This window comes from Neophocaena asiaeorientalis, unplaced genomic scaffold (assembly GCF_003031525.2).
Source record: "Neophocaena asiaeorientalis asiaeorientalis breed wild unplaced genomic scaffold, Neophocaena_asiaeorientalis_V1.1 scaffold504, whole genome shotgun sequence".
NCBI lineage: Eukaryota > Metazoa > Chordata > Mammalia > Artiodactyla > Phocoenidae > Neophocaena > Neophocaena asiaeorientalis.
In genome coordinates, this window is record NW_020174438.1 from 7,535,893 (window position 1) to 7,557,248 (window position 21,356).

The 21,356-nt window shown below is 49.8% G+C and overlaps 4 protein-coding genes across 5 annotated transcripts in view; 2 read left to right on the top strand and 2 right to left on the bottom strand.

Annotated features, from left to right (window-relative positions):
- Nucleotides 1-5,103, bottom strand: part of DNHD1 (dynein heavy chain domain 1) — a 66,323-nt gene extending 61,220 nt beyond the window's left edge. Inside the window, 2 exon segments of the mRNA XM_024757074.1 lie at nt 914-1,087; nt 4,361-5,103. Of these exon segments, the coding sequence (XP_024612842.1) occupies nt 914-1,087; nt 4,361-4,857 (671 nt within the window). The 5' untranslated portion in view covers nt 4,858-5,103.
- A 6,551-nt stretch (nt 5,104-11,654) lies between these two features.
- TIMM10B (translocase of inner mitochondrial membrane 10B) lies at nt 11,655-14,287 on the bottom strand. The gene is made up of 3 exons (XM_024757107.1): nt 14,194-14,287; nt 13,911-14,006; nt 11,655-13,713 (listed from the first exon to the last, which is right to left on the bottom strand). The coding sequence occupies exons 1-3, from the start codon at nt 14,230-14,232 to the stop codon at nt 13,537-13,539; spliced, it is 312 nt and encodes a 103-aa protein (XP_024612875.1). The 5' UTR covers nt 14,233-14,287; the 3' UTR covers nt 11,655-13,536.
- Nucleotides 14,288-14,412: 125 nt separating this feature from the next.
- Nucleotides 14,413-19,240, top strand: ARFIP2 (ARF interacting protein 2). Of its 2 annotated transcripts, XM_024757108.1 has the most exons (8): nt 14,413-14,530; nt 15,334-15,474; nt 15,732-15,828; nt 16,561-16,679; nt 16,856-17,077; nt 17,596-17,753; nt 17,903-18,077; nt 18,506-19,240. In XM_024757108.1, the coding sequence occupies exons 2-8, from the start codon at nt 15,376-15,378 to the stop codon at nt 18,659-18,661; spliced, it is 1,026 nt and encodes a 341-aa protein (XP_024612876.1). In that variant the 5' UTR covers nt 14,413-14,530; nt 15,334-15,375; the 3' UTR covers nt 18,662-19,240. The 2 variants fall into 2 exon arrangements, with proteins under 2 accessions (XP_024612876.1, XP_024612878.1); XM_024757110.1 differs by lacking the exons at nt 14,413-14,530; nt 15,334-15,474; nt 16,561-16,679 and having other exon boundaries at nt 15,769-15,828.
- A 1,887-nt stretch (nt 19,241-21,127) lies between these two features.
- TRIM3 (tripartite motif containing 3) overlaps nt 21,128-21,356 on the top strand; it is a 24,849-nt gene continuing 24,620 nt past the window's right edge. Inside the window, exon 1 of the mRNA XM_024757010.1 lies at nt 21,128-21,280. The gene's annotated coding sequence lies outside the window, so the exon portion shown is untranslated. The remainder of the gene's footprint in view (nt 21,281-21,356) is intronic.

A 21,356-nucleotide genomic window follows, 5' to 3' on the forward strand; every position in this document is an offset into this window, starting at 1 on the left:
GAGAGTCTGCCTGCCGATGCAGGGAACACAGGTTCGTGCCCCGGTCTGGGAAGATCCCACATGCCGCGGAGCGGCTGGGCCCGTGAGCCGTGGCCGCTGAGCCTGTGCGTCCGGAACCTGTGCTCCGCAACGGGAGAGGCCACAACAGTGAGAGGCCCGCGTATCGCAAAAAAAAAACAAAAAACAAAAACTAAGATTTGGATCTAATGGAAGAAAGTGAATGAATGCTTCTCAAGTCATGTGGATTGAGACTTGTTTTTATCGCACAGAGATAAAATTAGGACGAAAATGTAGAAGTAAAAAGAAAGTAGTCTAAGAACAGGATGCCTTGCAAAACACAAAGCTTCCCTGAGAGTGTAAAGATTTAAACAAACACCAAGATTCTTGCATTGGAGTTAGAAGAGATCACCATTAAATTCCCTTCTGAGGCGATGACCAAATGTTTCTATCACTCTAGGACAGAACAAAAAAGACAGAGAAAAAAGTAGAAAAGAATGACTAAGACAAAAAGCTATGAGAGGGCTTCCCTGGTGGCGCAGTGGTTGAGAGTCTGCCTGCCGATGCAGGGGACACGGGTTCGTGCCCCAGTCCGGGAGGATCCCACGTGCCGCGGAGCGGCTGGGCCCGTGAGCCATGGCTACTGAGCCTGTGCGTCCGGAGCCTGTGCTCCACAACGGGAGAGGCCACAACAGTGAGAGGCCCGCGAACCGGAAAAAAAAAAAAAAAAGAGTGGAGAGGAAGCTGAGGAGAAGGGAAGACAGAGGGAAACCAGGAGACAGAGGAGAAATGAGAGGGAAGAGGAGAAAGATAGGAGAGGAGCGGGTCTAGAGAGGAGGAGGGGTGTGGGGAGGCAGCACGGGAGGAAGTCCGGGGGCGGGAGGAGTAGGACAGGGGTCTAGGCGTGCGCTCTCACCGAAAGTCGCGGCTGGGAGCCACGTTGAGATAGAGGAAGTGGATCTTCTTCAGGTATCTCTCTGTCTTCATTACGGTCATTATCTGGCTACCCAGGAGGGAAGTCTGCGGTAAGAAGCCAGTGCTTCTTTTTTGGAAGATCTCCTCCCCAAGAACCTCCGAGTCAAGCTGAGACCTGTATGATAAAAAATCAGGAGAGAAGAGGCACAGCAAAGCGGTCAGGTGGCCACTGTCGGCCAGTGAATGAAGGAGCTAGATCGGGTACCTGAGAGGACCTGATGTGACCTTGTCAGAGCCTGTCGACCATCTACACCCGAAGGTTCACCTACTGAGCAAATACAGCCCATGAGGAGATACAGTCAGGCAACTATATTCGTACACCTGTGTGTGAATAACCTCTCCCTTTCTGATAAGTGAATAATCATTCTGGATTGGTTGTGATTACTATGATGTCAGTATTACATAATACTGAGTAAAAGTAATGGGAATACTTGGCTGTCCCAACTCATCACCTTGCAGGCGCACGGTCCTGGATTTCTTCCCTCTGGCAGCCTTCCTAACATTCTTGATCTCCTATCTTTGCCCCCGTTATACCTGCTTTCCAACCCTGCGTGATCTCCATGCTTGTGATTCTTTCTTACTCTTCCTCTATCATCACCCAACTTCCAGCTTCACATCCATCTCTTCCCAGCCGGGATCCGATGATGCATCCTTCAGCCCACTCAAGCCTGCACCAGTACCAACAATCTTCCTACACTTCTACCATACCAGTCGATAAAAATGGTATTAAAATTAATTATTCAAGAAGCCAAAAGTCAATTACCTGGACTAATAATTTTGGTTAGAGCACAAAAATAAAACTCTCTGAAAAATGAATCAAAGTATATTCGTGTCATTAATTGACCCAAATCTAGATCAACAGAACAAGTTACCCCAGGGATACAATGCAATCCTATTCTAAAGTTCACATCAACAGTAGGGTTTATGATTTTGACGTCAGATCAGGACATCTTAATGGTGTAACTGCTATTAAAGATTCATTTCCTCAATAATTAAAGTGCTACATGATCTAAGTAGGTTCAAAAGATCTCAGAACAAAGGAATGTCATCAGCTCCTCTATAGATTCCTGGTGTCCAGTCTCATCTGTGGGCTCACTCTGCTCGATGTCTTAGTACAAGTCCTCAGGGAGCTACCCCTTGCAGTCTCCTCAGCTGCTATTCCAGGCCTCAACCTACCTCCCCCCACCTATGCCCAGCTCCCAGTCACCTTCTCTGCCTCCATCTCTGCCCAGGGGAAACTGAGGCTCTCAGCCATGAAATAACTCCCTCAAGTTCAGCTGCCTTTCCACACATTTATCTGTACATATTTCCATCCTAATCTTGTCTCCTAATTTGCAAGGAAGGAGTGACTTTCTTCTCTGCAAGGCTAACTCATCTATTTGTGCTCGGGATCACTTATCCCGCCTTCATGATGTATTTTTTCTTTTTTTAAGATTTTTTTTTTTGATGTGGACCATTTTTTTTTTAAGTCTTTATTGAATTTGTTACAATATTGCTTCTGTTTTATGCTTCGGTTTTTTGGCCCTGAGGCATGTGGGATCTTAACTCCCCAACCAGGGATCGAATCCGCAGCCCCTGCATTGGAAGGTGAAATCTTAACCACTGGACCGCCAGGGAAGTTCCCTTCATGATGTATTTTCAATCTCTTCTTCTTTGACTGTTAGCCTATATTTATTCATTCACTCTACAAATATTTATTGAGCACTTACTTCTCAAGCACCGTCTTAAAGACTATAAACATCTCTCCATTTTTTGGAGTCCTACTCAGACACCACTCTTCTTTCAATCTGCTGTCCTAATCTCTTTCCCTTTCAAGCCAAGCTTCATGAAAGAGTAACAAAACGTGATTTCCACTTCTCACCTTCCATTCACTCCTGTATGCACTACAGTCTGCCTTCCTCCTCACAAAATGCCACTGAAACCACTCTCACCAACCTCTTCCTTATTGCTAAATTCAATGAGTATTTCTCAGGCTTTTCTTAACTTGCCTCGGTAGCATTTAACACTACTGACTGCTCCCTCCTCCTTGAAACTTTCCTCTTTATTTCACCTCCTAATCTTCAAGCTATTTTGTTAACCCTAATCTAAACCCAAACTCCTCTGACGTGCTTTCCCCTAACTCTGATGTGTACACACACACACACACACACACACACACACACTCCAGAGAAGCAGCCAGGGGAAAGGCAGTGTTCTTAGATTTTTATAGCACTTAACACAAATTGTAATGATACTTTACTTAAATCAACGTACTTAACATCTATCTCCCTTAACTAAGCTGTAAAACCCCAGGGAAGAGCTTGAGTCTCTCTTACCACGTCTGTATCCTCACCATCTAGCAGTTCCTGATATATATTAGATAACCAATAATACTTCTTGAATGTATCAATGCCTGGGAGGCCAGGCCTGGGGAACATGGTACAAATTAAGTCACATTAGCTAGGCCTCAGAGGTTTACCGCCAGCTCCAAAGAGAGGACAAAGAACTTGGCTTCTTGCTAACATCTCAGCCCATTCTCACTCAAGTTAGGTTCCCCCGGGAAAGGAGACTTATACTTAGGGCCCAGGGAAGATCTTTGACAAGAAGAGTCTGCTGGGGTTACTGAAGGCATACACTGTTGGCACTGGCCACCTGTCATCAGGCCCCCAGGAGCCTGCCTATCTGCCCACCATTAAGACTTCAGGAAAAACTTGACCCAGCCATTAACTTAGAGCAAAAATTGAGAAAGCCAAGCTAGATTAAAGGTAAAACTACCCTTCTTCCCAGACAGTGAATATGTCACAGACAAGCTGGCCAGAGGACAAGGAGAAATTCCAAGATTAGAGTTAGAGAACTCTCAGAAGAGGGGGTCTCTGGAGGCATTCTGAAACCCTGAAGAGAGCAGTGAGAGCCAGATTGGGGAGAAAATCACCTCTCCAGGGGCCAGGATCCCCTCACTCGCAGGGCAGGAAGAAGGCTCTGGAAGGTCAGAATGAAAGTCCTATCTGTCAGTGCTGCCAAATGTAATGTGCCTTGGAGCTGGCTTAGTTCACACAGACATGAGTGGGAAGGGTCCTCAGACAAGCGCTCACCTAGGAGCATCCCGAGGGAAGGACCTGGATCAAACATCCAGCACCCAGCACTAGGTAGGCCCAGAGGCCAGACTCAGGCATTACGAACAAGTGAGAAAAACAACTAAGCGCTATATGAAAAGGAAGTCTAGAAACTCTGGAGACTCAAGCTATTGTCTGAAGCTTTGGCTTCCTCATCGTTGACTTTTGATTTTCATTCATGTCTGCATTTCCCTATGGGGATTAACACTGAGACCACTGGGTTTATTTTGCAGACAGAAAGGAAGAGGGTTCTTCCTCTTTTTTGCTCAAAGCCCCAGACTAGGTCCCTCACTTACTTAGTCTCTCTTCTTCCGACAGGCTCCTCTTCTGCGTTGTCACCGTCACTGCTTTCATACTGTACAGGGATGTCCGTCGCTAGTGCCAAGGGCAGGAGGCTAAGGCCATCTAGCCAGTGGGCCTCTTCCAGGGCCACCTCAGTACCAACAATACCCAGGCTGTGCTGTAGCTCAGGCAGTGTCAATGGTCGTAGCCATGTGGCCAGCCCCTCCTCTACTTGCTGCCCTCCCCACCGGGCCTGCACAAAAGGGCAGGCTGGGCGTGGGGGCCCGTGATGGAACCTCTGCTTCTGGGGAAAGCAGTCAACATGGGAGGTGCCCTCTAACAAAGAGGTGTCTCGGGGAAAGGCCTGGTCTATGGCACCTAGCAGGTCCAGCTGGAGCTGGGCCTGGACCCAGGGTGCCCAGCGGTATAGCCGCTCCAGGAAAGGCAGCAAATCAAGGCGACCAACAAGCAGCGCACGATACGGAGGCAGCAGACCCAGCACTGCGTACATGTAGTACCAAGCTGCAGGGCTGCCATCCTGCAGCACTGCTGAGACCAGAGTTTGGAGCTCAGCTACCAGGAGCTCCAGCACTGCAGGCCGCCCTAGCTGAGTCACTGCCTTCAGAAACTGCCTCTGTTTTCCCTGACAGGCCCAGCGCTGCTCTGCTGTGTCTAGGACACCTACAGAGTGCCGAGATCCAAGAGCTTTAGATGACGCCTCTTCATCCAAGACCAAGAGGAGCCAGGCATTCAACTGCTGTCGAACTGACCCTGCCCACTGCTCAGGATCCGACTGCCAGTTCCAGGTTCCTGGTTGCTGGATCTCACCTGCTTAGTTCAGCCCAAGAGAGGGCAAGAGAAGGGGGCTTAGGCTCTGGGCAGGGTCAAAGGGATTGGGAGAAAGGGGAAGGGAGGGACTCAGGGACAGGAAAATGGATGGAGCTGCAGGACAGAGCTAGACCAGCAGAGGGCCTTTCCTGAGACCCTCAACAGACCCCACAGATTCCCCCCAAGACTGCTAAAAAGCAGGCCCAGGACAGAGGTAGGGCCCTCCCTGCACAAAAGTCCCTTCCCACTGCCCAGAACACTGTCCCCTCACCTGGCCTAAGGGGCACAGGAGGCAAGGGAAGGGAAGAGAGCGGTATCTGCTGGTGAGGTTTCATGGGGAAGTGCCTGCTGGAAAAATGGATGAACTTAGACTTGGGTCCCAGGCACAGGCTCGCTCTACTCACAGCCACCTCCACCCAGAGACTCGCACACACACGTGTGATCACTTGTAGACACACACACACCGAAAGGGCTCACTCAGAGGACCTTAGAACAGCAGGGAACTGTCACTGGGATTGGAGCCTGGCGATCGCCTGAAGGGAGGAACAGATCGTCACTCAGAGGCAGCAAAGCCCCAGTCCCATTTGCCCATGGGCTGAGGGATGTGTCGAGGACAGAAAGCAGAGGGGTGGGTACAGAGAACTACTTGGTTGGATGGAGTGGGGCGCGGGGTAGACCGGAGAGGGCCGGGCTGGAAGGAGGAGGAAAGAAGGAAGAGGAGGGGAGGAAAGGGAGGGGAGGAGGGTCCGTAGGAGCGCAGGAGAAGGGGACACGCCTGGGGGCAGTGGCGAGAGTGGGTGTCTCGGGGGCGGTGCGGGGTGCGGTGCGAAAGGAAGCTGATCCCCAGCAGCAGACTCACCCGCAGCCCCACCCCCTCCCAGCGGTTACAACAGTTACTGGATCGCTTGAGGCCCGAGCCTCCTTTGAGAGCCCGGGCGAAACCAGAAAGGGGCGGGGCCTAGGGGGGAGGGGCCGAGCCCAGGCCAAACCCGCAGGCTGCCTGCCGGCCTTGGGAACAGGCCGTCTGACCGGTTGGGTCTGGAAAAGAGCTACGTGGTTGATTTGGGGAAGTCGCAATCCTGAGGGCGTCGTGGGCAGGTGTAATGCACGTGCCTGTTTATCTATTACTGAGCCTGTAAGCTGCCACGGGCACCAGCAAGCAGTCTTTGGGACACTCCCCAACCCGACACACACTCGCACGTATCTGCCTAGCCCAGCTCACCCCCTGCAAAAAACCCAAACAAGACAAACTCCTTGATCACAGGGAGCTCAAAATTGGGGTTGGAGGTGGGGGGAACGCCTGAATGATTACAATGAATAGAAACTCAGCACGTGATAGAGTCCCACCTCTGCTTTATAAATCTGATAAGAATCCCAAACTTAAAAACTTAAAATGTCCAAAACCAGACTCCTAACTGCCTCCCTTCCAAATAAACCTGTTCCTTTCACTGTCTTCCCCATTTCAGTAAATACCAAGTCCATTTTTCCAGTTGCTTGGGTCAAAATTTAGCGTCACCTTTGACTCCCCTCTCCCCCCGCCACACATCCCATGTCTAATGCTTTAGCAAATTTTGTTAAGCTATAGCTTCAAAATATATCCAAAATCCTATTTCTCACCACCCTAAGAGCTAAACCTTGGTCTAGGCCACTATCACCTCTCACCTAGATTATTCCATAGACTTCTAACTGGTCTCTGTTTCCTCCCTTGCCCCTACAATCTGCTCTTTTCAGAGCAGCCAGTGACCTTTTTCAAATACAGGCAGATGCTATGACTCCTCTGCTCAAAGCTCACTAATGCCTTATCATCTCATTCCCTCAGGAAAGCCGAAGTCCTACACAGCCTACAATTTGCTATCTCATCAGCTGGCTGCTACCTCTGTGGCCTTTTGACCATCTATCCCTATTCACACCACTCCTCTGTGCCTGGATCACACTGAGCATGCTCCCACCCCCCACCCCCCCGCCAGAGCCTTCATAGAGTACATCTCTGCTTACGGTTCATTTAGAAGACAGAGAAGTTTTCTGTGGCTGTGTAACCAATTGCCACAAACTAAGCAGCTTTAAAACAACGTCCATTTAGTATCTCACGGTTCTGTACATCGATGCCCAGCATGGCCTGACTGGGTTCTCTGCTCAGGATATCATAAGCCTGAAAGGTCAGCTGGGCTGAGTTCTTGTCTGGAGGCTCTGGAGGAAAATCCTCCTCCAAGCTCATTCTTGTTGTTGACAGGATTCAGTTTCTTGCGGTTGTGGGACTGAGGTCCCCGTTTCCTCCTGGGCCTCAGGGGCCACTCTCAGGTCCTAGAGGCCACCTGTCTTCCTTGCCATATGGCACCTTCATCTTCAAACCAGCAACAGTGCCTCAAATCCTTCTTATGTTTCAAATCTTTCTGATATTCTCTTCTGCAACAAGCCAGAGAAAACTCCCTGCTTTTAAAAAGTTCATGTGCTTAGGCCAGGCCCACCCGGATAATCTCCCTTTCTTACAGTCAAGTATGTCATATAATACAATCTAATCACAGAAGTAAAATCTGTCATATTCACAGTCCTAGGGATTATACAGGGTGTGTACACAGGGGGTGGGAAATCTTGGGCACCGTGTTAACATTCTACTACACATATGCTGTAATAACAAAAAGACCCCAAAAATACGATGGCTTAAACATAATAGAAGCTTACTTTTTCTCTCACACGACTGTCCAGGAATAAGTACTCCAGGGCTAATATGGCAGCCTTTTAGTTGTTCTGCCTTCTTCAAGGAAGTGGTCCTTATCTTCAAGGTCCAAGACAGTTCACCACCATGTGTGTTGGGCCCCATCCCAAGTAGTGAGATGAGGGAAAGAGTAGGAGAAGGCCTACCCTCTCCCTTAAGGGCACAACCTGGCAATGCATGCATCACTCAATCACATGGACACACCTAGCTGCAAGAAAGTTGCAAAATCTGATCTTTATTTTCAGCCACCATCTGCCCAGGTTAAAGTCAGGGGTTCTATTAGTAAAGGAAGAAGGGGACAATGGATGCTATGGGCAAGTAGAGGCTGATGCCACAGTGAACACTTTTTCCAGATGTCCACGAGGCTTCCTCCCTCATTTCAAGTTTCTGCTTAAGGAGACCTCATTAGCGAGTTCTTCTCTGACAACCTAGCCTAAAATAGCAACACTGTCCCCAGCTTCCTTATCCTTCTTACCCTGCATTGATTTTCCCCATAGCACTTACTACCATCTCATATCAATACTTACTTAACTGCTTACTGTCTGCTTCCCCTGACTAGAAGTATAAGCTCCACGGTGACGGTTTCTGACTGCTCTCTGCTGTACCCCCGGCCTCTAGTGCTAGGCACCATGAGTAGGTGATCAGGAAATATTTGTGGAACAAATGCATAAATGTATAGCCATCAATTGTCATTAGTGAGAAAGAGGGCAGACTCTGGAAGTCACACCGACTGGATTGAAAACCTGACTCCACCACTTGCTAGTCATGGCATATTTTACTGCAATTTTATTTTTTTGTGTAAAATGAAGATAACAGTAGTACCTACTTTACACGGTTGTTGTGAGAATTAACTGAGTTAATGTATATAAAATGCTTAGACTAGAGCCTGGTAGGTAATACACACGTGATATAACTGATCTGTGTGAGCTATGTGCTTTGGTTGTTGTTTATGGCACTCTACCAAGTGCTGTGGACGTAATGGTGAACGAGACACAAAAGGGTTCAATGAGGGCACAAATAAGAATCCTTCCTGGAAAGGGCAAGGAAGAGTTACAGGTAGGCCTTAAAGTTTTAGGCCTTAAAATAATAGTTTTTTTCCAGTTATAAAATAAATTATGGGGATGTATAATACACAGAGGAGGGAATACAGTCAATAATATTGTAATAACTTTAAATGGTGACAGATGGTGACTAGACTTACTGTGGCGGTCATCTCATAAGGTATATAAATGTCAAATCACTATGCTGCACACCTGAAACTAATATAACAATGTATATCAATTATACTTCAATTAAAAAAAGTTTTCCAGACAAAGCCAAAAGGGAATTCTGTTCAGTAACCTCTACGGAGCCTTCAACACTACCTAATAATCTAATTATGTTCCTTTCGTCAGTTCACTCTCTCATTCTGTGCAATGACTATTTCAAACCTTCTGCTGTACTTTCTCATCTTCCATTTTCTTTGGCTTTACTCTCTGATGATAACTTCACTTCTGAATTATCAGTGACTAACGCTCAAAATGGGGATGAAACAATCCCAGAAAGATTACACTGAGAAATAACAGGACCTTGAGAAACTTTCAGATTTAATGGCTGGAGGTGGGTAAGCCTGCAAAGGAGGCTAAGAAGCTGTGGCCAGAGGTAGTAGTGAAAACACAAGTGGAATCACAGACGCCAGTGAGAGTGTCCATGAGGAACAAGTCGATAGTACCAGATGCCACTAAGAAGTGAAGCTGAGGAAATGACCACTGGATTCAGGGATATGAAGGTCACTTGGTGAGCTAGGGTGACCTCAGGAAGAACTATTTCAATAGAATAAAGGTTACAGAAGTCAAAATAGGGTGGGGGGAGAAGTGGGAATGGAGAAGACCAAAGTATCCACTGTTTTGAGTTTAGCCGTAAAATGGAAAAAAACTGGACGGTACCTGTGAGGTAGAATGGTTTGTTTGCTGTAACGGGAGTCTTCGGCATGCTTAAACACTGATGAGAATTTAGTAAAGTGGGAAAAAGTCAGAGATCTCCAAAGAAGGAAGGACTAGGATTCAGTGCACAGGAATAGGCACTGGCCATGAGCGATATTTGTCCTGTTTAACAGGAGGGAAAGAGGAGAGAATGGTGCAGATGTAGATGGGTGACCAAGTTTTGAGTTGCAAGATGTGGAAGTTCCTAAGTGATAGCTTTTACTTTTGCCTATGAAGTTAAAATAAGGTTACCTGCAGAAAGTGAAGAGAATCATGGGGATAATAAGAGGCTTAAGGATATTGGTTTGGGGCTTCCCTAGTGGCACAGTGGTTAAGAATCTGCCTGCCAATGCGGGGGACATGGGTTCGAGCCCTGGTCCGGGAAGATCCGTGGAGCAACTAAGCCCGTGAACCACAACTACTGAGCCTGCGCTTTAGAGCCCATGAGCCACAACTACTGAGCCCACATGCCTAGAGCCTGTGCTCCGCAACAAGAGAAGCCACCAAAATGAGAAGCCCGCGCACCGCACCGCAATGATCAGTAGCTCCCACTCACCGCAACTAAAGCCCATGCGCAGCAAAGATCCAATGCAGCCAAAAAATAAATAAATGTATATAAAAAAAGGAATATTGACTTGAAATAGTCATTGCAGGGAACAGGAAAGACAACTAGAAAAATCTAGTGGGATTACAGGGCCTCAGACTCCATTTGAAGTTGATAACCATGGATTCATAGCGATATAAATCTGCTCTATAGTTATTACCTTGGGCAGTTTTTAGATGTCCAAATGCAGGCACAAATGTTTCATTTTACCCAGGCCCAACAAAGAAATGAGAGGGAAGGAAATTTGGCCTATTCCAAAAGAATTACTAGAATTTCATAAGGACTTTGTTTTTGGCCACGCCCCATAGCGTTCGGGAGCTGAGTTCCTAGACCAGGGATCGAACCCAGGCCCCCTGCAGTGGAAGAGCGGAGTCTCAACCAACGGAGGACCAGCGAAGTCCCAAGAATGACTAGAATTTAAGCTCGACAGGAATCTAAAGACAGGAAGGTGTTAATGGAGAGAATGTAGAAGCAATGGTCTGAACGCTGCATTGAAATTTAGAAAAAAATAATGGTAGAGGAATAGTCCAATAAACAAAGTGGAAGGAATACAGTCAGTGAATAAGATGCAAGTAATAGATGGAGCAGTTTGGGGTGGTGACAATGGAAAGGATGTAAGTAAGAGTAGCGGAGACAGAGTAGAAATCATTAGAGATTGGGTCAAGGAACTAAGAGACAAAAAACGCTGAACGGACTGTCTTGTGTAACATTAAAGTAACAAGAGGAAGACCAACGGCTAGCTCTGCAGAGGAAAGTAGGAGAGTGGCAGTTACTACAGATAAGTAATAAGAAAGATGGTACAGTTGAATAGGCTCAAAGGAATTAGACTTTGCAAAGGAGTAAGCAGTTAAGTTCTGAAGCCACAAGAGCAAGAACAACCCTGTCTCAAATACGTGTTTGTGATAAAGGGATAAAGCTTTGTCAACATTTATCTTCGTGTTGTGCCTGAAACGTCACATGGCTCATTATACCAATGGCTAAGTATTGAACCTATTTATAAACAGAAAGGAAAGAAGAGATTAAAGTCTTGGTGGATCAGACTGAGGGACACTTGTCTTTCCATGCCTAGGGAAAGGTTGACTGCAGGTGAGCAGGCAAATATAAGCTCTGGAAGTTCAAAGGACATAGGCTTTAGAGTCAGACAGATCTGTGTTCCTAGCCCTTCTCCAGCAATTACTAATTACGTGACATGGAAACATAGATAATTCACAGTGGAAGTTTATTGCAGGGATATACATAAATATCGATGGAGAAGAACCCTCCCACCATCAGAACAATATCCCAGGTCCCCATTCCTGTCTCTGGGAATTGCAAAGTTCACAAGCTGCTTTACCTGCATTTACACTTTTCAAGGAGAGAAATTTATTGGGCAGACATGAAGCCACTCGGTAGGAAAGTTCCTGATCAACAACTTTTTTTATTAAGGAAGGGTCTTAGCAAACCTTTCTGTTCAAGATTTGTTCAGCTAATGAGGCAAAAAGCTGATCAGAGCCACTTTTCTCAATAGGTAACTGTGTATAAGGTGGGCTTCTGGTACATACTGAATTCTTGCTTCCTCATCTGTTAAGTGGGGATAATACCAAGACCAGAACCTATACAAAGCGGGTGCTCAACAGATATTTTGAAAGGCAGCCTGGTGTAGTAAAAGATTTTAAAGGCAGGTCTGCATTTTCAGACAGGGTCTGCTACCGGAGAATTTCAACATCCTGATCTGTACAGGAAAGAAAACATGTACTTTGTGGATGGTTGTAAGTTTTCTTTTCTTTTGTTTTTTTTTTTTTAATGACTGTGGGAGCCAATGTCTACAAAGTTCTACTTCCATTTTAAAAATCAAACATGGTCACCTGATGGGGAATAGTCAAGGGTGAGGCAGGGGATTAAGGAGAGCAATGAAGGTGTAAAATAACTGCCGTAGTGATTAGGAGAGCAAACAGACCAGGAACTCACAAAGGGTTGCTTGTTTGTAACGAGGGCTTGGTTGAGGTTGGAAACCTTGAATGTTTAGTAGCATTCACTACACGGCTTTGTTTTTCTCTAGCAGTGTGAATGGAGGAACAGAAATGTTAAAACAGCTGATACAAAAAGGACACAAAAATGGCAAGAAAATTCAGTGATGTATAGGCCACTCAGATTGCTGAATACAGAAGTAAATTCCACACGGAGGGAAGTAATGAGGAGAGAACAGACAGGTTGGAATTAGAAATCACAGAACAGGCACAGTGGGAACAATCTGGGGTAGACGGAGAGATGGAATCAGGAGATTACAGACAAGCAGTGAGACATTAAGGTACATTCAAGAAGTCCTGAAGATTTGGCTTTCTTCCTTTTTTTCCCATAACCATCACCATCTACTTCTCCCTTAGGTTTTTATCCCTCGAGTCTGACTGTACTGCAGAATATGGTTCCACAAGTTTCCCCCTTTCTGACTGCTCCTGAAGACAAGCACACAGATCTTCTTTGTTTAAAGATTTTACTGCTCATCCTAAGAAGACAGAAAATATTAAGTAAGTAACAACTTGAGGAAGTGGTTGACGTTCCAGAACACCCCAGAATTCTTACAGGTTTCATCTCTGTCTGAGGCTACTGACTTCCCAGGAGGTAGCGCCTAAAAGCCCTGTGGATTCTGAATCTGCTGTCCTTAGATATCTCTAAGTGAGCCATTTAAGTCAGACACATTTAAGGACAGCCAGACAGAGTTCCCATTTTCTGTCATCTGGGCAGAAACCAACTTCTTGTCGCTATTACCAGTCTTAAAATTGTACCCACAGATGCCGCTTTAACCAGGTGCCTGGGAATGCTGACATTTTCCTTCTACACATTGAAGGCAATTTCTCTGCTGCCAGGGCTGAAGCATCCTGACAGAATAAAAAAGATGGTGCCAATCAAGTGGGCAAAGCTTCCTTGCCCAGAATATAAACCAAACAAAGTAAAAGTGGGTTTATTAGCTCCAGGAAAAGGAGCAACAGTACCCAGCTCTCAGGCAACTCCTCACTTTCTGTATACAGGTTGCACCCAGCCCAAGGTCCACTGGCTCCTTAAGTATGAGGGTCCATCCAGTGCCTCCCTTCCCGGGGTTGGGGACGGCTAGCTCCCTGATGGCGAGGTTTCGGGCTGTTCGGCAGCAACAACTGGCACAGATGAGGCAGCCTCGTAGTCTGCGATGCGGCGCTGTACCAGGGCAGGCATGAGCTGCACGTAAGCGGCCATGAGGCGGTGATTGGAATGGATCAGCTTCCCAGCACAGCTGTGCAGACAGGCCTCCTGGAAGGAAGACAGGGTGGAAGTAGAAGCCAAAGGTGTCTCGTCAGGTCCGTCTCCTTCCTTCCCATCCCCAGCCTAGGGGCAAGGGTCGTAGAAAGGCCAGGGCCAGAGGTAGGGGAAGTGGCGAAAGAGGGAAGCAGTCTACGGTTAACTCTGAGGATCGAGGGTAATCTCCCTACTCGGTTCCCCCACCTAACCTCCTCAGCATCCAGAGCTCGGTGGTGCAGGCTGGGCACGCAGCGCTGGAAGCAGAGTTCCGTCATCCGATTGTAGACCAACAGGAAGTCCCGCAGCTGGGAAGAAGGGGGACAAGGAACTCAGCGAAGAGGGGCCACATCTCAAGGCCGCACCGCCCGAGCTTTCCCAGGACCGCACCCCATGGCCCGATGTTCCCAGCCCTCTGATGCCTGGTTCCTTGGGGTTCCCGCCATGCAGACAGGGATGCTAGCTGAACGCATGGCCCCAAAGCTTCCCACTCACGTTTCTGAGCTGCTGCTGCTGTTGCTGCTGCTGCTCCATCACGCCACCGGCGCGTGCCCTACGTCACTTCCTTCACAGCTTCTCGGTAACGCCCGGAAGTGAGCTCTCGTGGCTCCCCAGGGACAGAGGGGTTGGCTCCAGGATAGCCCTGCCCCCCAGATGCAAACGTCACTTCCGCCCTCATAATCTGCGACGTGGCCGGCTTCTTCTGCCCGTGAGAGGACGTCACTTCCGCCGAGTCCCTGACCTGCTGCTAGGATCGCGACAGGAACTGGAGCCCGAGGTCCCCGCGCGGCCCGGGCCTGGCGCCCTGAGGGGAAGAGCCGCCCGGCCCGAGGTGAGAGGGACGTGCATGGGCGAGGGCAAGTTGAATGCACGAACCTGACGTGAGGGCAAGATGCCTCTGAACCCTGGGGAAGGATGAGGACACACCTGATGCCCAGGTGTATGGGGGGAGGGCGGAGACTCACACACCTGGGGAGACATAACTGACTTTGGAAGGGATCACCTACCTATGTACTGGGAAAAAGAGGCTTTTCCCAGAGATCGTGAACTTATACCAAGTGATTCAACAAAGGCCTGAAGGGGGAGGGCCCGAGGAAGAGGAGGTGCATGGGATGGAAGAAGGGGAGACCCCCTGCAGGAAAGAGGAAGAAACACTAAAGGAGTGTGAGAGGCCAGGCAGTGGAGAACATACCTGAATGGGGGTACACACCTGAGCCCTGGGAAAGGGGTTCATCTCCTGATGGGGAGAAACACCTGCATGGGCATACGCTTCTTGAGAGCACAGACTTTATCTCTCTTGTTCACTGCTGTATGTCTATTGCCTCAAATAGTGCATGACACATGGTAGGCACTCATTAAATGTCTGTTGAGTGATTGAATGCATGAGTGATCACCGGAGTCCTGGTAGGATAGGGGGTTTCATGAGAACATGACCTCAGGTCAGGCACACCTGAGGCCTGGGTGTGCGTGTTACAAATATGCACCTTGGAGGGAAGAAGTACATATACTTCAGGGAAGAGTAGTGGCCAAACCCCAGAACACTGAGTTCCTGGGACAACCTCCGAAATGGCAGGGGAGATCTTCCTCTTTGGAGTACTGGCCAGTTTCCAGAACTGTCTCTGTTGGGCTTTGCAGGGCGCTGGGGTAGAGACTTTGACTCCAGACCCTTCGCTAGCCATGACGGACGGTATCCTAGGGAAGGCAGCCACAATGGAGATCCCCATCCACGGGAATGGTGAAGCTGGGCAGCTTCCTGAGGATGATGGGCTGGAGCAGGTGCTTCTGTTTGATTCTTCATATTGTTTCAATTGAGGAATCCCAACTCATAAACCCTGAACTCTTGTCCCTATTCCAGTAGCCTTCCCCTAACTTACCTAATCTCCCTTCAATCTTTTTACAAATCTTTGTTCTGATTCTGTGCAGACTTCCCTTGTGTGCTCTCTCTATGATGCTTCAATCCAAGCTTGTTTTCACCCCCAAAATGCTTCAGCTGCCCCTATGTTCCTGAAGCCCCCCTCTTCTCTGGCCTATAGGACCTCCAGCAGGTGATGGTGTCAGGACCCAACCTCAATGAAACCAGCATTGTGTCTGGTGGCTATGGGGGCTCTGGTGATGGACTCATCCCCACAGGTATGAATGATCAGAACAGGACAGGAAGCTTGAGTGGAGAGGGGGAGAGTGGTGGTTCTAGGGAGCATAGAGTATGTCTAAGAAGGCTTGAATTATGTCTGGAGATCCTGGGAACCTCTGCTAGTATGAACCCTATGGAATCTCAGCCCAAGGCCAGTTCCCAGAGTTGTCCATCTGCTCCCACATGTCATTTAGCCCCACTTGTCCTTTCTCTGCTGTCACCACCTAAGTCAAGCAAAGAACTCTGTTTCACAGGCCTCCCCCGCCTGCTCTGGAGCCTGAATGTGATTTGGAACTTTGTGAGGCTTCTCAGAGTTTTTCTTTAGACTCTAACATTTAGAGGACCAAACAGCTCTGAATCTCACACTGACTAGTATCCACATGGGAATGTCAGCCGGGTTTTCTGTTCGATGGACCCACTATCCCTGATCAGTCACCCCATACTCGGCCTATTTCTTGCTGTTTTCTCTACCCCTGTACACTAGCAACTCCCTCTTCCCTCCTTCTTCAATCCCCACCGCCACTTCAGAAGGAGGCTGGATGTATATTGGGTTTTGGGTCTCAGGGCACAATGTATGAGTTCCTCCTAGTGAGTAGGAGAATCTAATTGTCTCTAGCTTCTGCTTCTTCAGGGAAGTCATTTTCATGTGCTGGGAGGGAAGTATGGGCGGAACCACAGAGGTGTCTGATTGTATCTGAGAGAGGCTGGTGTCAGAGAACTTGGTCCTTTAGGGTCTGGCCGCCATCCATCTCACAATACCACTCCTGCTGGCCCCGGAGATGAGGTGGCTCGGGGCATCGCTGGAGAGAAGTTTGACATCGTCAAGAAATGGGGCATCAACACATATAAGGTGGGATTCAAGCACCTCTCCCTTCCCCCAAACTCCCCTGGGTACCTTTTCCCCATCTTCCAGATCCTAATGTCCCATCTATGGCTGAGACTAGGAGCCTGGGGATGCTGGGGTAGGTACGTTTTGGGAGGACAGGGTGCTAGGGTCTCTGACCTATTCCCTCACTTCCCAATCAGTGTACAAAGCAGCTGTTATCAGAGCGATTTGGCCGAGGCTCCCGGACTGTGGACCTGGAGCTAGAGCTGCAGATTGAGCTGCTGCGTGAGACGAAGCGCAAGTACGAGAGTGTCCTGCAGCTGGGCCGGGCACTGACAGCGCACCTCTACAGCCTGCTGCAGACCCAGCATGCACTAGGGGACGCCTTTGCTGACCTCAGCCAGAAGTCCCCAGAGCTTCAGGTGCCTCAGCCAGGCCTGAGAGGGTGGGGGGCTGGGCCCGGGCCCGCCAGGCAGTCACCCCTCAGCCTCCCTCCCTCCTGCAGCCCAGAGGGAGAACCCCTCCAGGGCGGGCCCAGCTCTGCCCCCAGCAGCACCCACCTGTGGAGGCAGGGGCTTGTACAGAGGTCCAGAAGTTGGAGGGGGTGGGGCAGGCGGCACACCAGGTGCCTCACAAGTGCCCCTCTCTGCATTGACAGGAATGCCTTCAGTGCTCAGCCTAATCGGAGCCCCTCCTTTGCCTGCTGCACTAGCTTTCCCTACTCCAGTTCTGTGAACTTCATCTGAGGCCCTCACTCCCACATTCCTGTCCCAGGCAGCCCCAGGGCAGCCCCACTAACTTTCTGGCTAAGAGAACCTTGCTGGAGGCAGTGCTGGGTTGTTCCACTTTCAATGGCTGGTTCCTCCCGGGAGAGGAGGGGAAAGAAGGGCCCTACAGCCCCGACTGTTACTCAAGGCCTGTCCCTCCCTTCTGCCCTCAGGAGGAATTTGGCTACAATGCAGAGACGCAGAAGCTGCTGTGCAAGAACGGAGAGACGCTGCTAGGGGCTGTGAACTTCTTTGTCTCTAGCATCAACACGTTGGTAACCAAGACCATGGAAGACACACTCATGACTGTCAAACAGTATGAGGCTGCCAGGTGTGGGCACTGGCAGGGCCTAGGGTTTGGGGCATTTGGCTGGCATGGGTGGAAGTTTGAGCTTTAGGGGCATAAGAATTGAGAAAAGAAAGGAGAGTATGTGTGAAGGGCAAAGGGGTGGAGACCAGCCCATATCACCCCCTCCCCAGGCTGGAATACGATGCCTACCGGACAGACTTAGAGGAGCTGAGCCTAGGCCCCCGTGATGCAGGGATGCGTGGTCGACTTGAGAGTGCCCAGGCCACTTTCCAGGCCCATCGGGACAAATATGAGAAGCTGCGGGGAGATGTGGCCATCAAGCTCAAGTTCCTGGAAGAAAACAAGGTGCTAACCCCACCCCTTTAACCAGCCCACCTTCCCATCTGTAACACTGACCTCACCCCCCCGCCAAAAAAAACCCTCCCCAGTATTGGATGGGGAAATGCGGCCTGGCTAAGGAGTGGGATCTTCCCCAGCCCGCTCAGCCCCTGGACCTTTCCCGTCACCCTCCCTCTGATCCCTTGAGGATTTGGCTGCTGAGCCCAAGAACATAACTGGGAAAAATCCACCCCTTAAGCTTGGGTGCCAGAACCTCTGGCCCTGCCAGTCAAGTCCGGTTTCTCCTATCACACTGGCTTTTATCCTTTGGCTCCCTTGATGGAGGTCAGCCCCCACTCCAAAAGCACCATCAGAGCAGAGTCCATGTGCCCCTGGTCTGGGCTCTGAGGAAGGGTGTCTGAGTCCAGGCTCAGCTGACCTTGCTGGGCCCCCAGATCAAGGTGATGCACAAGCAGCTGCTGCTTTTCCACAACGCCGTGTCAGCCTACTTTGCTGGGAACCAGAAACAACTGGAGCAGACCCTGCAGCAGTTCAACATCAAGCTGCGGCCTCCAGGAGCTGAGAAGCCCTCCTGGCTAGAGGAGCAGTGAGCCACTCCAGCCCAACCTGGCTGTCAAGGACATTGGGAGGGGCAGTCCCAGGGTGGGGGAGATTTGGACATGGGACATCCCTTGCCACCTGCGCTCTGGCTTGGGTTCCCTTTCCCTGGCTGGGGCCTGACAGGAGGTCTGCAGGCCCAGCAGCTGCTGCCCTGTCCTTTATCTTCCTGGCCACTGGGCTTCATTCCCGGATCTTTTCCTTCCACTCCACAGCCAAAGGCTATGACAAAAACCACTCCCTGGCCAATGGCATCACTCCTCAGGCCCACCCCAGTTCCTGGGGTGTGCCCCCTGACCAATGGCAGAGCCTCAAAAGGCCCTGTCAGCCAATGGCAGCTCTTCTTGGGCTCCCCTGGGCCAATGATGTTGCCTCCAATATCCTTTGTCCCTCCTCAATGCGTGCCCATTGCAGAGAAGGGGACTGGGACCAAAGGGGTGGGGATATGGGGAGCCCCATTTCTGGCCCTGCATCTGAATGGGTCTCCCCTCACCTACCCACCCAGTTTAATTGTGCTTAGAGCCCTGGAAGATTGGGACCTAGCACTAGGAATAAACCTTTCATAAAAGCAGGCCCAGTGAGGTCAATTTGTGGGGGACTCTAGGAGGGTGGTCTGGGTAGAGAAACGCTCAGTCTAATTACACACCAAAATCCTATCATTGCAGGAGAGCTGGGGCCAGATAGCTGAAGTCACAGGTTTCGGGAACAATCTGAGGGCCTACTCTCCTCCCCCAGCCCCAGTAAGAGCCAAAGCTTTATTTGCCCTTTAGGCTAGCACCAAGATAAAAATGGATCTTAAAACACAGGGCCCAGAGGGGGTTGGGCCCACTGACCTCTATCATCCAATCATTCATACAGCAAATATTTACTGAGTGTTTTTATTTGCCAGGCACTGCGTTAGACCCTGGCGAAACATCAGGGAATAAAACACGGTCCCTGCCCACAGTGCTTACAGCCTAGTGGGGGATAGAGGCAAGTAACTAGGCAACTACAATACAGTGATAAGTACTAGGATACAGAATACAGAAGTACAGGGGGCTATGGGAGCAAAGAGGAGGGGCATCTAGCCTAGATAGGTGGAGATGGGGATGTCAACTTGAAAGCTGAGACCTGAGGGTCACTAGAGGATAGCCAGGTAAAGAGTAGGGGGAAGAGCATCTTAGGCAAAGAGGCCAACATACGTGAAGGTCCTGCGTAGGAACAGGAAGGAATTCAGCTTGGGGAAAATGAAGGGGGAGTGGCTAGAGGATGACTATAGAGGTAGGGTAGTAGATCATGCTGAGCCTTTTCAGGCTGCTTACGGGCTTTTGCCCTTTGTTCAGAGGAGCTGTGAAGCCTTATCAGCAGACGGTTGATGACACGGGAGTTTAGGACTGAGGAAGGGAGTCTTTGTGAGACTTAAAATAGTGTTATACAGACCGGAGTTGCCTGATACCGAGTAGTCTCTTAGCCCTGGCCCCATATTCCAAAGCAAGGGTGAACCCTGTCTGAGGCTCATTCACAAGCACCAGAGCACCTGCGCTGGGTGCCAGAACTGAGGTAGATTAGAAGTCAGGGCACTTCCCAGGGTCCCTGCTGCAGCCCGGTGTTGAGCCCAAATCTGAACCTTGTGTGATGCGAGAAAGCTCCCCGATAGCACTTTGATTTACTCAGGGACCAGGGACCATCACCCTATGCTCCTCGACCAAGGAATGCTCCAGATTTTTTCAGCATTCTCCCCTACCTCTGGAAGGGTGCAGTTATCTGACTGGAGCTTCATTATAGAGTGGGGTGGCCCCTCACTTTGTGGGCCACTGGGGCTTTTTCAACATGAAAGGTACTGAGGTTCCAAGTGACTGGAGGCAGGACCTATAAGCAGAGCTCAAACCCTGGTTCCAGCACTTTCTGCCTGAGTGATCAGGGTTAATGTCTGGGGAGCCAAGGGCCCTCAGTTATTTCCATTGCAAAACACGGCTAATAAAAGAAGCTACCTATTAAGATTATGTGTACTAAAGAAGATAATATATGTAAAGTGATTCGTTATGTGTCTGGCACATAATAAGCACTCAGTCCTTGTTAACTGTTATACTTTTTATTATTTTCCACCGGGGCTGCTTTTCCACAAGGTGATGATTCTGAGAATTGCTCTGGTCTTTGGAGGGTGGAAGGGAGTCGCTGGATGGTCTGAACCATAATTTCCTCGCGAGGGGGCTCCTGAGAGAGAGCCAGGCACCTTGAACCAAGTTAAGTCCCCCATCTTTCTACCCCGTCAGCCCCTTCTCCCCAGAGCTCTGCGTACTGCCCTTCTACCCTGGGGCTCGTCCGCCGCCCAGAGATCCGTGCCGAGGCACAGGCGATCCCTGTCTCCCCCTGCTCAGCAGAGACCACAGTAGCATAGTCCGTAGGAGCCCCCCCAGGAAAGCCTGGAAGGGCACCTCCAGGAGACAGCCCTTACCGGCTCCCAGAGTCCGAACACCCTGCCGTCCAGCTGCCTTTTCGTGACGGAGCGTCCGCCCAGTCCCTGAGACCCACTGCGCTGCCCTTTCCTGGAGCCGTCGGGAGCCAGAGGCAGCTGGCGGGGATCGAGGATCCGGGATCCGGGATCCTGCTCAAGGGTTCCCCAGCCCGACAGGGTAGGCAGCTCCTGCAGGAGCTTCGGGAGAGTTGGAGGAGCGGTGCGGGAGGGGTGGGGGCGGGCGGGGCCTCCGT

What these genes read in the sequence shown, in the direction of transcription:
- ARFIP2 (XM_024757108.1), top strand. Translation starts at nt 15,376, where the DNA reads ATGACGGACGGTATCCTAGGGAAGGCAGCCACAATGGAGATCCCCATC. An exon ending in AGGATGATGGGCTGGAGCAG is followed by an intron (nt 15,475 to 15,731) that starts GTGCTTCTGTTT and finishes TCTGGCCTATAG; the next exon opens with GACCTCCAGCAGGTGATGGT. An exon ending in TGATGGACTCATCCCCACAG is followed by an intron (nt 15,829 to 16,560) that starts GTATGAATGATC and finishes TTGGTCCTTTAG; the next exon opens with GGTCTGGCCGCCATCCATCT.
- TIMM10B (XM_024757107.1), bottom strand. Translation starts at nt 14,232, where the DNA reads ATGGAGCAGCAGCAGCAACAGCAGCAGCAGCTCAGAAAC. An exon ending in AGCAGCAGCAGCTCAGAAAC is followed by an intron (nt 14,007 to 14,193) that starts GTGAGTGGGAAG and finishes CCTTCTTCCCAG; the next exon opens with CTGCGGGACTTCCTGTTGGT. An exon ending in GAGCTCTGGATGCTGAGGAG is followed by an intron (nt 13,714 to 13,910) that starts GTTAGGTGGGGG and finishes TCTTCCTTCCAG; the next exon opens with GAGGCCTGTCTGCACAGCTG.